Here is a 13007-nt window from a genome sequence, read left to right as displayed (position 1 = left end):
TCGCAGCCAGGGCAGGCACCTTGGCCCTCACCTTTCATGTAGGCCTGGCCCCACAGGGCTGGTCCTGAAACAAAGGGCTGAAAAAAAGCCTTCCCCCAAAAGCCAGCTCTGACATGGGTCTGCAGGGTCAGGGTTTTCTGCTTGGATGGGCTGTAGCTGCTGCCCCCGGGTCGGGGCTGAGTCAGCTAGGTCAGCCCACCTCACCCCACCCCTCCCTGGGACCAAGAACTGCTCAGGGACACTGAAAGGTCAAAAGTCCAGATCCAACTCATTCATCCTTACCCCAGGTCCATGAGGAGAGGCATCTCATTCTAGAATGCACAATGCAGGAAGGATCTCAGAACGTTATCTAATCCAGTGTTTGCTAACTTGTCCAACCACGATCAGACAATTTGGGGCATGGCTGATCTAAGTCTTCGTAGAGGGGTTTGCTCAAGGCTACACGCAAGTCAGAGGCAGTGCCGGGAGCAGAGCCCAGGCCTGAGGCCAGCCCAGGGCCTTTTCCCACCCTCCTCACTGCCTCATGCTGGGACAGTCAGTGAAGGCCTCCTTGCTTCAGTCTCCTAATAATAGAGGGGACGGTGAGATGGGAATCTGGAAACAGGCCCAGCTGCAGAGGCCACAGCTGACCCTGGTATGCCCTGGACCACCCCCATTTTACCTGTGTGATGTCCAGGCAGGAAACTGGCTGGCAGGGCAGGTGAGAGAGAATGAGGGTAGAAATGGCAGCAGGGGGCCAAACCCTGTGGCCCATTCTGGTTTGAAGAGTCAAGTACCCCCTGATTTGGGTCTGGTTGGGGGCTTATGGCCCTCGTCAAAGCCACTGCCTTAATATTGAATCCAATTCTGCCTTTCAACTTCAGATCCAGGCTTTCCTAATGCCCAAATATGGGCCCCTCAGTCTCTGGGAACCATCTCCAGGTTCCCGTTGACCTACAGATGCACAAGGGATGGTCTCAGCACATGGCCCTGCTGAAATGCCGAGTGATGGGAGGCATCAGAAGGCTGAGTGTAAGAAAACGCGATTCTGCTTGGGCTGGTGTAGCCAGGAAGACCAGTGTAGGTGCCTTCAAGGAGTGGATCTCTGACTGACCCTCAGGAATGAGCGGCCAGGGCTCTGCCCCGAGCCTCTCCAGTGGCCTGATGCAAGCCTTCCAGCCCTTCATCTCCCACAGCTCGGGAGAAGAGAATGGGCAGCCAGATGAGGTCTGGGCTGGCCATACCCAGTAGGAATCCCTGGCTGCTCAGGGGCTCCTGCCCAGCCCAGCAGTTGCTGCTGGCTGACCTGATGGGCAGACTGGGAACAGGAAAACACAGGGCCCACAGCCCAACACCTTGACCAGAAGGTTCACTTCAGTGTGATTCTACCGATTTATTATTACAGTTGGCACTGTGAAGCCACAGTGGATTGATTGCCACCCAGACACAGCAGCACTCTCCCTCCAGACGGCACCAAGTCCCTCCCACAACCCTTCCTCACCACAAAGCCTAATAGGTACCATAGTCATCACTAAGGAGTGACTGGTGGCTGCACGCCATGACCTCAGCACTGTGAGCCGTGCAGTTTGAGCTGGAGCAGAGATGCCATCCCTCATGCTTCAAGTGGTCCCTGAGTCGTCACTTCCATCAGGACCTCTCCTCTCCCCCAGAGGGTTCCATGTGATTGAGGGCATAAAGGGTAAACAGACCCTATTCCAAATGGCTTCCCTACTGCCTGCCCTGGAGTGGGACTGGGGTACAATTCTAGATGCTGGAGTCATAGGCTGGCGCAGCTGTGGATGAGGTGGGGCTTGGTCTAACTTGACCACCATGCCCTCTGAGGGGAGCTGCCAGACTGCTGTGGGCTGGGGTCCTAGATGCATGCTTCCAGCTAGTTGTGCTCACTTGGCTCCTCTTGCCCTCTGTCTTCTGGCCCAGGCAGATCAGGGGCTCTGGGGAAACTGCTGGAATTCAGGGTGAGGAGTAGCCTTTTCCAGCATCCTGTGAGAGACCAGAGAGAGAGTTCAGATTTGACAACGGGGGGGACCCTCAACTCCTGGAGAAGTGACGCAGGCTTTATTGGGTGGGCTGGTACAGGTATCCCCCTCCCCAAGCTGGGGGGCGGGACAGGGCAGGGCTCTGGAAAGTGCTTCTTAAGGCTATGGGGGAAGAAGCCAGTGAGCAAGGCTAGCCTGTGGCCCAGCCACAAGCAGCCGAGGAAGCTCTCTGGGCTTCCCTTTGACACATTTCTGCACCCGTAGTTCCATCTGCAAAATGGGAAATGGGGGGGCATGAGGGGAACTGGGGGAGAGAACATAGCCTTGCCAAAAAGCAATGTTAGCTTGACCCTTCCCTGCTGCCCCTGGGAAATGGCTCCCTGGGGATTAGGCAGCCATCTGAAAGGGGAGAGTCAGGCTGGGACTGAGACCCCAACAGCGGAAGGCTTTCAGGAAGGAGGCTGCCATTTCTGGTTGGGAAGAGGAGGAAGAAAAGGAAATCATTGGGATAAAGGGCATTATGAGCTTGGGTCAGAGCCCTGCATTACCCAATCAGAATGGCTGGGATGAAGAGGAGGGCAGCTCCCAGGAGGAAGGGGAAGCCCTTCATGAAGTTCAGAGTGGCTGGGTAGAGCGAGTTGAAGATGCCAGAGGCCGTCAGCATGGCCAATGCATTCACACAGGCCACAGCAGAAAAGAGAGCACCTGTGAAGAAATAAATACCACACTCTGGAGTTTGAAAGACCTAGATTCAAATCCTGGCCCCAAGATTTTGTGGCTGTGTGATCTGGGGCAAGTCATTTAACCTGAGTCTCACTTTCCTCCCCTATAACTCCTACATCATGTGTTGTGATAAGGATTCAGTGAGGTCATGCATGGAAAGCACCTGGCACACAGGGGCTATAAAACAAACGGCTGTTATTAAATTCACGTGTTAAAAATACATATGACATCTTCTAGTGAAAGCCTGACAAAAATGGGTTTTGGTTTATCCTATTTGGAATCACCCCTGCATGGTCTCAGTGATCAAGAAGCGAGGGGGTTTTCACCACCCCAGCCTCACACAGGAAAACAAATATTTCACAGCATCTAAAACATGATGGAACTGTCAAAAGTATGTGAAGTCAGCTATATCTCCCCTTTGGGATTAATAGCTGGGTTAAATTCCAGCTCCAACACTTATTAGCTGTGTGATCATTGAATAAGTCACTTATCCTTCTGGGTTCCCATCCCCCTTCAGTTAAATAAGGATAATACCTATCTCATAGACTGTTGGCAACACTAAATCTGCATGCAAAGCACCTAACACAGGGCCTGGCCCCCTGGAGGTGACCAGTTAGTAAGGGCTGTTCTTTTCTCCTGTTCCCCTTGACATCTCTGGGCACAGTGAAGGTGCTAGGAAAAAAGCTTACTGAGCGAATGAATGAATGAAGGCCCAGGGGTTATGGGGACAACAGAAGCCATGGTGGGCCATACATAGCACCAGAGTCATCACCAGACCCTCGTTCCAGGGCGGATGGGAAAAGTGCATGAGCCAGATGTTTCCAGATTGAGGTCTAAAGACTCAGAGGCCTGAGCAGCTATTCTTTATAGATATGCCGGCAGAACCCAAAGTTTGCAAAATGAGCAACAACCCAACAGAAGTTGAGATTAAACTGTGTCAGACTGTCTGAACTAGAAGGGACTGGAGATGTCATCAAGAGCAAACCACTCACGTTACAGATAAGGAAACAGGCCCAGAGAGGGAAAGGGACCTGCCCAAGATCACAGAGCCAGTGGGTGACAGAGCCACGACTAAAACCCAGATCCTAAGACCTGCTGCTCTTAAAAATGGTCATGGGTCTGCATCCTACCTCCACCACTTACTGAGTGACCCTCAGTGAGAGAATTTAACCATCTGGGCCTCTGCTTCTTCATCTGTCACCTGAGGCCAATGAAATCTACACCACAAAGTTGTTCGCTGCCTCTGAACTTGTATGCTCTGACCCCAGTGAAGCAGGAACTCTGGCATCATCACTTCCATTTTACAGATGGAAAAGGTGAGGTCTGGCAAGAGTAAATCCTTGCTTGGGTTACCCAAAAGAACATCATCGTGCTCCGCTGACTGCGAATTCCAACTCTGTGGTTTGAAAGCCAAGGCACTGTGGTCCCCTGCCAGGCCTGGGCAACCTGACAGAAGTGTCTTTGTCTTGGCTATTTACTTCTCCAGGGCAAGAGAGAGGAAGGTAAGCTGCCTCCTGGCCCACAGCTGCCCTCTGCCCAGTTCAGGCAACACTGGGCATGAGGAACCAGATGCAGGCCAATACTCACCATGCTCTGAGTGGAGCACCATCTTAGAGAGCTTGGCCCGGATGACAGGTGTGGTGACTAACGACAAGAAGAGCAGCCCGTACCCTGTGGAGAAGAAACAATCACAGGAAAATGGAGGTGGAGAGAGGGGTGCCCAAGAGAGATGTAGCAAGATGTATCCTGTACATGTTCCATGTGGGGCTCAGGCTAGACACAGGAAGAACTTCCTTGATGGTGAAGGAGAGAATGACCAAGGAGGAATGGAAAACCGCCCTTCTCAAGGCTTGGGCGACCTGCTACCTCTTTCATGAACGAACGCTGATTCCCCACCAATTGCATTCTTATAAGAACACCTCTTGTGGTCACAGCAGGTGTCACCCATGCACCCAGCACTTAATAGGGAGGTGGCGGGGCACAGAAAACAAGCCTGGGCTTTGGAGTCAGCCCTGAACCCAGTCAGTTCAAAACCCGATGCCATCGCTTACTAACTATGTGGACTTGGGCCTGACTCCTATCTGTAAAAGGATAATGAGGCCTTCATCACAGGAAGGTTCTGGAGGCTGAATAATGGCCCCCCAAGATATCAAGTCCTAATCCCTGAGCCTGTAAGTGTTGCCTTCCTTGGAAAAGGCATCTTTGCAGATGCAATTAAGTTAATGATCCTGAGATGGAGAGATTATCCTGGATTACCAGGTTGGGCCCTAAATGCAATCACACGAATCCTTATGCAAAGGAAGCAGAGGGAGATTTGACACAAACAGAACAGAGGAGAAGGCCATGGGACCACAGAGGCAGAGGTTAGGGTGATGCAGCCAGAAGCCAAGGAATGCCAGCAGCCACCAGAAGCTGGAAGATGCGAGGCACAGATTCCCTCCCAGAACCTCCGAAGGGAGTGTGGCCCTGCTGACACCTTGATTTCGGCCCAGTGATACTGATTCTTGATTTCTGGGCTCCAGAGCTCCGAGAGAATAAATCTCTGTTGTTTTAAGCCACTAAGTTTGTGATAATTTGTTACAGCAGCCACAGGAAACGAATACATGAGGTAACCTCCATGAAGAGTGTGGCAGAGCGGGTACCCAGCAGATGCGGGTTCCTCTTCCCTTTGCGTTTACTCGCAGGCTTACACTGTTTCCTTCATAACCACTTCCCTTCCCCGTGTGACTGCTGCCTCCTCAGCAAAACTGCAAACTCCTAGAGGAGAGTGGACCCTCCAGAGTGGGTATACGATGAGGCAGGTGTCAGGCCCCCAAATCCCACTCTGCTGAGGCTCCCCAGCGCAATGACAGCGTCTTCATCATCTCTGCACCCCCGAGGGCCATGAGCCCAGCACTGAGCCCAGGGGACATGCAGTGGGCAGGACAGAAAGGCACCTGGTCCCCTTCAGCCTCGCCGTCCAGGGAAAAAGCCAAGTTAAGAAATCCGTGATTACTGAACAGCTGACTTTGTACACAAAGTATTTTAGGGCTCTATCAAAATAAATCCGTTCCTTGAAAAAAGTTAATTTCCTCATTCCCAGCTGCCCCTCTCCCACCCAAAAAAGGAAGAAGAGAAGAACTAACGCAAGTAGGAATTTGACATCTGTGGTTTGAGAAGACTGGCTTTTTTAAAAACTCAAAGAAGCTGACCAAGGATATTTGAGGTAGGTCCTGTGATTCTTATCAGAGAAGTGAGTATTAAGGCATTAATGGCATGGACTTTGTTAAAAAATACCATGAATATAGGCTGTGCTAGGCCAAGGAGTGAAGCAATTAGTGTATGACCCATACTTTTGTCTTTTGCTCTATCTTACTAACAATATTTATGGTTGATAATGTGGAATAATTACTTTGGCTATCGAAGGTCTATATTTTCCATATTACAAAGATGGCATTTTTATGAGGTTTCTTAGTTGTCTGTCCTCCGGTGCAGGCTGGGAGCATAATGATGTTTCCAAAGACACAGGGATGAACGATATTTGGGGGCAGCAAGTGGCTGGCCCCCAATTTTTACCCAGTGCCTCTGGGACAAACTGTCCCTGAGCCCACACACTTTACCTGTGAACATGAGGGGTGTGATGGTAGCAAATGCAAAGACCACCATCCCCAGGATGTTGAAGGCCAGGCCGATCTCAGCCACCCAGGTGTCAGCCAGGCAGTACTGCAGAAGCCGCAGGACCAGCAGGCTGGTGAGGTACGGGAGGTGCTGAGCCGCAGAACCATAGCCGATCAGCCTGGAGTCCCAGCAGAGGGGTGTGCTCAGTTCATAGAGGGTCAGGATGTCCTGGGCCCCAAAGTGCACAGTGATCACCACGAAGATGGCCAATGAGTACAGGGCTAAATGTTTCCTGGACTTCTCCGGGGCTGGAGTCACGTAGAGCTGGACAATGGATCGGTGGTGACGGAGCGTGAAGAGCCGAGCACGTGTCGGCTCCTTCACCGTCTCACCAAAGCAGAATGCTGCGTAGAGAGTCATGGCTATCAGCAAGGCCAAGGCCAGCCAGAACGGGTTGGCATAACCCTGGGCCCGGAGCCAGTGGCCCCCAAGGAGGCTGGCCAGCATCCCTGCCACCCCGATGCATGCTTCCAGCAGGGCCATTCGGATGGTGCGGTTGCGGTTGGAGCTGACATCTGCCACAGAGGCAAAGCCAGCAGCCAGAAGGCCACTGAAGTCACCGAGAAGAGCACAAAGGATGCGGCCCAGAACGAAGTAGCCGACGTGAAGCTGAAGCTGCACCACAAAGATGGACACCAAGGCCTGGAGCAGCAGGCCAAACGAGGCCAGCACCAGCAGCGGGCGGCGGCCCACACAGTCACTCCAGGCGCCCAGCAGGGTGGACGAGAAGAGCCCCACCAGGAAGCCGCCCACGTTCGTGTAGAGGGTCCAGTGGGAGGTAAGGGTCTCCACTTCCTGTGGGGGCATGAGTCTTACCAGGGTGCTGCTCCTCACTCTGGGTTGCCCACCCCCTAAACCATCACCACCCTGAGAGATACAGGGATGACGACTTTCTTTGGAGCCTTAAACCTCAGAGAATTTTAGTACCACTCTTAAAAACTGACACTGGCGAGGGGTATGGGAAAGGGCCCAAGGGCCCATTCTCTTACTTTTACCCTCTTTTGTTAACCCTCAAGGTCTTGCTTTATCTAGGTCAACTTCGCGCGTCCCCACGCCGCAGTTCTCCGCCGGGCCGCAACTTTGCTCTGGCCCCGCCCACAACCCAATACCCAGAACCCTCGAGATTGCCCCCCACCTTTACGCAGGCCCCGCCCCCTGAGCTGCCCCCACGCTCCAGCCCAAGGCCCGGCCCCTGCCACGCTGCTCGCTCCTCCCCGCCGCCGCTACCTGCATGATGGGGTCCCCGCTGTGGTTGCCACAGTTGCCCCTGTCGCGGGTGCCATTGTAACCAAGGTCGGCACTGAAGCGGTGCCACAGGTACTGCGTGGTGAGCGGGCCCTGCAGGACCAAGGCGAAGTTGGCAAGGAAGACGAGCGGCTCCACGGGGCCTCGGTACAGCACGGCCCCCGCGGGCCGGGCGCGGGGCTCGCCCAGTGGGCTCGCGCGCCCCTCCATGCGCGTTCGCGGCGGCGCTGGCGTGGGGCAGGAGGCGGGCCTTTCCGCGCCTGCGCTGAGCGTCCCTTTTTTAAGAGTCTGGCGGGGCGGGGCCAGGGCAGCTGTCCCTCTCGCTGTCGCCGCCCGCTCCAAGCTGCTGATGGCGTGCGAGGGGCCCGCGCCCTAGGCTCTCAGGATGACCTCACTTGCAAACAGTGAAAGGATAGCGCCCTGCAGCTCTCCCTCCCAAGCTCAGAAACATAACAATAACAAGAATATCAATAATTAACATTTATTGATCGCTTACTATGTTCAGGGCACTGTACTAAACTCTGCGTTAGTTTAATCTCTCAACAACCCTATAGGCTAGCCCACTATTAATGATCTCAATCTACAGATGAGGGAACAGTTCATCCGGCGCTCAAGGCGAAGCTAGCAGCACATGATTCCTGATGCCTCCGCTGATGCTCTGTGCTGTAACAAGCAACTCAGAGGGGATAAGAGGGCAGCCTCGGGCTCCACTGCCTCGGGGTTCGTTACCTAGACTCTGCTGCTATCTTGAGCGTACCACCTACCTCCCTCTGCCTCAGTTTCTTCATCTTTAAAATGGAGGTGCTAATAGAGCCTGCCTCAACGAGTTGCTGTGGAAGAACGTGTCTGGCCGGTTGTATCTTTTCCTGGGAAACTAGGCTTGTATCTGAGGCTGGGGTCTGGCTCTGCAGTGCCTTAGAGGAGCACGGGAAGAGGAGAAGACCATGGAGGGCCTGGGAGCCTTTGGGTGTGGCCCTAAGCTCCTGGGTGCTCCTACTATAGGAATTGGGCCTGAAGACAGTCGGACCTCTCTCTGGGCCCATTTTATTGCCTGTAAAAGAGAGTAGCATTACCTGCCTTTCTCCCTTATTTACTCATTCACGCACCTATTGAGCTCTCCTTATGTGCCAGGCACCATGCAAAGGGGCTGTGGGAACACAGCCCTGAAGGGAACAGACAAAACCCTTCCCATCCCTGTAGTTTCTAGAATGCATGGGGAGAGACATCAAAGAAGCCTAACCCATGTAAGATTGCCACTATGGAAAGTGCTTTAAAGGAGAGGAGTTGTGGGGCTCCAAGGGTGCTGATTCGGGGGCCAGGCCCGGTCTGGGAGGAGCAGAACAGGAATGACCACCTTCCCTGACAGTGGGACAGCTGAATGGATTTGTGGAGGGAGGTCCTCTGCTGTAACCCACAGGCCTGATTCTTGAGGTGGTAGGGGCTCTATTTCTGGCCACCATGACTGTGTGTGGGCTTGTTGCTGGCTTACTAACTAGGCCCCACTGCCCCTGAGCAAGAAGGAGTCCCAGGGTCAGGGTAGGAGTGCTGGCTAGATACGAGTGAACTGAATGACGCCCCCACCCCACATAACCACCACCACCCTGTGGTCTTCCTAGAGATAGGAAATTCCACATTAAACATACAAGCCCCTGGGTTGGCTCCTTCTCTTCCCCACCACCTACACATGAGCTTGGCCCAGTTACGTCAGCTACGGTGAGAGTGGGGTGCCCAGCTGAAACTAGAATTATTTCCTGGGTAACGAACTAAGATTGAGAGAGGTCAGGCCAAGGTCCTGGGAATGGGACAGGGTGCGGCTCATCCCAGAGCTGGAGCCTGCGGGGTCCACCAGACTAAAGGCCTCTTCTAGCTCCTTTAAAACCTAGCTCTAATCAGGTCACTGCTCTACTCAAAACCAGCCAGTCATTTCCATTTCATCCAGTGACAGCCAAGTCATTATGAGGCCCTGAGACCACCTGCCCCTCTCTGACCCTCCCCCGACTCCATCCCTCATGATTCCTTTGCTCTAGCTGTGCTGGCCTCCTTGCTCCCCCTCCAGTTTGTCCAGCAGACTCCTGCCTCAGGGTCTTTGCATATACTGTTCCCTCTACGTGAAATGCTCTTCTCCCACGTCTCCACCTGATTGACTAGGCTGGTGAGGGCACACGAGGGGCCTGCACCCTAGGCTCTCAGGATGACCTCACTCGCAAACTGTGAAAGGATAGCGCCCTGCAGCCCTCCCTCCCAAGCCCAGAAACATAACAATAACAAGAATATCAATAATTAACATTTATTGATCACTTATTATGTTCACTTGTGTCAGGTCTCTGCTAAAATGTCACCTGACCCCTCTATTTATAGTAGCAACTCCCCTCCCCCATCTCCTGGCACTCCCTAATCCCTTATCTCATTTTCTTTTTTTCCATAGTGTATATCACCATCTGAATTATCATAACTTTCTTGTTTCTGTGTTTGTTGTCTCTCTTTACTAGAAGTGATGGCAGGGGCTTTGTTTTCTGCACTGCACCACGCCCAGCACACGGTAGGTGCTCAGAAGGTGGTAGCTGAATGAATAAATGAACTCCTCAAGGAGAAAGGATTCCCCACCTGGGGCCCCAGAGCATGTGGAGAGGGTTGGCGGTGTCGAGCTACACAGTGGAGTCCAGAGTCCAAGAATCTATACCTAGAAGGAAGCCAAGAGATCACACCTTTGACTGCCCACCCTCTTAAAAGATGAGGAAATTGAGGTTGAGAGACAGATAACTTACCCAGGGGAGCTAAAAATTCCTGCCCTTTCAAATCCTTAAAGGAAAGAAGTGATTGCAAAGGAAAAGATCTGTAGATTTAATTCCATCAGAATTAAAAATGTAAATTAAAAGGCAACAACAAACAAAATATTCCTTTAAAATATGACAAAGGGCTATTATTTTAAGTATATTTGATAACAACCTAAGATCTCTCCCCCATCCATCAAAGAACTGGATAAAAGCCACACGCCAAGAGGTTGTAACCCAGAACCGTGTCTGAGACACACATGTAAGCTCTTCTCCAGCTTCTGAATACTGAAGGGAATGCTGGGCCTTTGCTTTTGTTCTCTGTGGCCAATGCATTCACAGAGATTTCGTTTCCAATGAGAATGCCTGAAGCTTGTAAGGCTTGCGTGAAACAGACACTGCGGAGACAGTGTGAAGGTACCCTTTCAGGAAACCGTTGGGTAGAATTGCATCAAAACCCTTAAATTCTCTGATTCCTTTGAGTCTCCATCCTAAGGAAATAATTTGAAGTACAGAAAAATCTCTTATGTGCCAGGATATTCTCCATAATATTATTGACAATAGTAAAAGAAATTGTAAACAATCCACTTGTCCAATAGCAGGGAAGTGGTTGAGTAAATTACAATTGATCCGCTCAAGGATGCTAGCCATTGAAGTGACATATTCAAAGAGACTATAATAATATAGAAAACTGCTTATGTCATCGTTTTTATGTGAGAAACACAGAGGACTTTTTGTTCACATGTTATGGTGATAGGCATAGAAAAGAATTGCATGGGGTAAAGACTGGAAAACACTGCACCAAAGTATTAACAGAGGTTCTCTCTGGGTGGGGAGGTGAGCTAAGATTTTTTTTCTTCTTAAAATGTTTTCAACTCTTCTAATATAAACATGTATGTTTATCATGAAAAATATAAAATTTTTAAAAATCTGGTGATGTCCCTCTACTTCAAGCCTGTTCTGGCTCTGTTGCCAGACATCAGCTTCATGCCCCTTAGAGTTCTGGAGACATCGATAGGAGCTGACTTTATTGAACCAGGCACTCTGTGAGGGCATTACATACATTATCTTATTCAGTCGTCCTCACGACCTTATGAAATACGTCCCATTATCATTTTTACAGATGATGTATCTATGGCTTAGAGAGCTGCAGGAAAATGGTCCTTCCCGCTCAATATAGGTTTTCTTCTTACATCCATTCCAGTGCTTTCTAGGTCCCAAGCATTAGTATATGTTAGTCCCTTTGCCAGGAATACCCTTCCCTTTCGCCTGGCCTATTCAACTCCTATTCATCCTTCAAGATCCACTTCTAGGCAGAATTAGTCATTGCTTTGTATGTGCTTCCACAGTACTGTGTTCATACATTTAATCCCAGTTTTATGCCTAACCTGGTTATGCTAAATATGTGTTCACAGGTTTGTCTCCTCCCAACCCCCACCCATATCCTGCCACCAGACTTGAGGGCAGAGACAATGTTTTATTCATCTTTGCATCTCCTAGCAATGGGACTTGGGACTCAAATGCAATAAGATGAAATGTTAAACAGGTTTGATGGTATGCACCCACTCCAGTCAATTGATTGCAGCTGCCTGGATTGCTGCATTGAGATAAGCTGTTTTTCTAGCTTTGGGGGAAGGAGTGCTGTGATCCATTAGTTATGTCTGCCATGGGCTCAGGAATGAAAAGTATTGGCACCAGTGATAGTGTAGTCCAACCCTGGATTGTGCCCAGTAAGTTTTGTTAGGAAGCTCTGGAGAAGTGCTTGGAAGCTGTAATGGTTTCTTCACTCCCGGTTGGGTGATGCCGGCAGAAGACCGTCTGCGCAACCACTGTGGGAGGATGATTGCAACGTGGATTCCTCATCCACCCGGCAGCCTTGTCGTAGCTTACACCCAAAGTCTGTGCTTCCTCTCCACAATTGGCCAGCCACAGCTTCGGAAGAGCTGTTCCTGTTTTTGAATATTAAGAGGAAGGGAGGAGAGAGCATGAGGAGAATTCCATTTCCTGTTGTGAGTCATTGCTTCACACATGCCAACTCTGAAAGTCAAAGCAGCATCTGTGTCACAGTAAGGGTGTTTATAGCACTAGAGTGGAAGCTGCGATTATATCCATCTCACCGCGAGACTTTAGCCAAGTCCCTTTTGGCCTCAGTTTTCTCTCTCTCAAATAATTTCTGGCCTCTGTTTCCTTGTCTGTGGAAAATGAAATAATAATATCTACCCATGGGATGGTTGTTAGGATCAAGTGAGAAAATGTGTGTGGCTATGAACTGCCCGTGGCTGTGTCCAGGTACCAGAGATGGTGCTTGCTGTTGAGCTGAGCTTGAAGGTGGGCCACTTGCCTTCAGTCGAATAAAGAACACCTGGCCCTGGAGGTGGTCCATGCAGCCCATTTACTGGGGTCTGCTGTTGCCTGGGAATCAGATCCCAAGGTTTCCATAGGGCATGTACGGAGGATCTCTGAACATAGAGCAGATGGAATCACTGTGACACTATGCCAAGCTGCTATGCCAAGGCTCTGAAAAAATCCTGCTTCCTACCACTTGAGGTTGATTTCATTAGCTATAAGGCCACTTTGGTATCCAGCCCACCACAATCTGGTCTTACTATATCTCATAGCAATGGGGAGACAGTGT

General features: G+C 51.0%; 1 protein-coding gene across 1 annotated transcript; it reads right to left on the bottom strand.

The window, feature by feature from the left end:
• Window positions 1–1357: 1357 nt before the first annotated feature.
• SLC46A1 (solute carrier family 46 member 1) lies at window positions 1358–7827 on the bottom strand. Its single transcript, XM_046676138.1, has 5 exons — window positions 7584–7827; window positions 6299–7151; window positions 4287–4370; window positions 2525–2681; window positions 1358–1980 (listed from the first exon to the last, which is right to left on the bottom strand). The coding sequence occupies exons 1-5, from the start codon at window positions 7809–7811 to the stop codon at window positions 1923–1925; spliced, it is 1380 nt and encodes a 459-aa protein (XP_046532094.1). The 5' UTR covers window positions 7812–7827; the 3' UTR covers window positions 1358–1922.
• Window positions 7828–13007: the final 5180 nt, after the last annotated feature.

Source organism: Equus quagga, chromosome 11 (genome assembly GCF_021613505.1).
Source record: "Equus quagga isolate Etosha38 chromosome 11, UCLA_HA_Equagga_1.0, whole genome shotgun sequence".
NCBI classification, from domain to species: Eukaryota; Metazoa; Chordata; class Mammalia; order Perissodactyla; family Equidae; genus Equus; species Equus quagga.
Note: the sequence above shows the minus strand (reverse complement) of the source record. Positions and strands in the feature narration are given on the sequence as shown.

What these genes read in the sequence shown, in the direction of transcription:
- SLC46A1 (XM_046676138.1), bottom strand. Translation starts at nt 7,811, where the DNA reads ATGGAGGGGCGCGCGAGCCCACTGGGCGAGCCCCGCGCCCGGCCCGCG. An exon ending in GCGGGGACCCCATCATGCAG is followed by an intron (nt 7,152 to 7,583) that starts GTAGCGGCGGCG and finishes ATGCCCCCACAG; the next exon opens with GAAGTGGAGACCCTTACCTC. An exon ending in GGTGCTCCACTCAGAGCATG is followed by an intron (nt 2,682 to 4,286) that starts GTGAGTATTGGC and finishes ATTTCTTCACAG; the next exon opens with GTGCTCTCTTTTCTGCTGTG.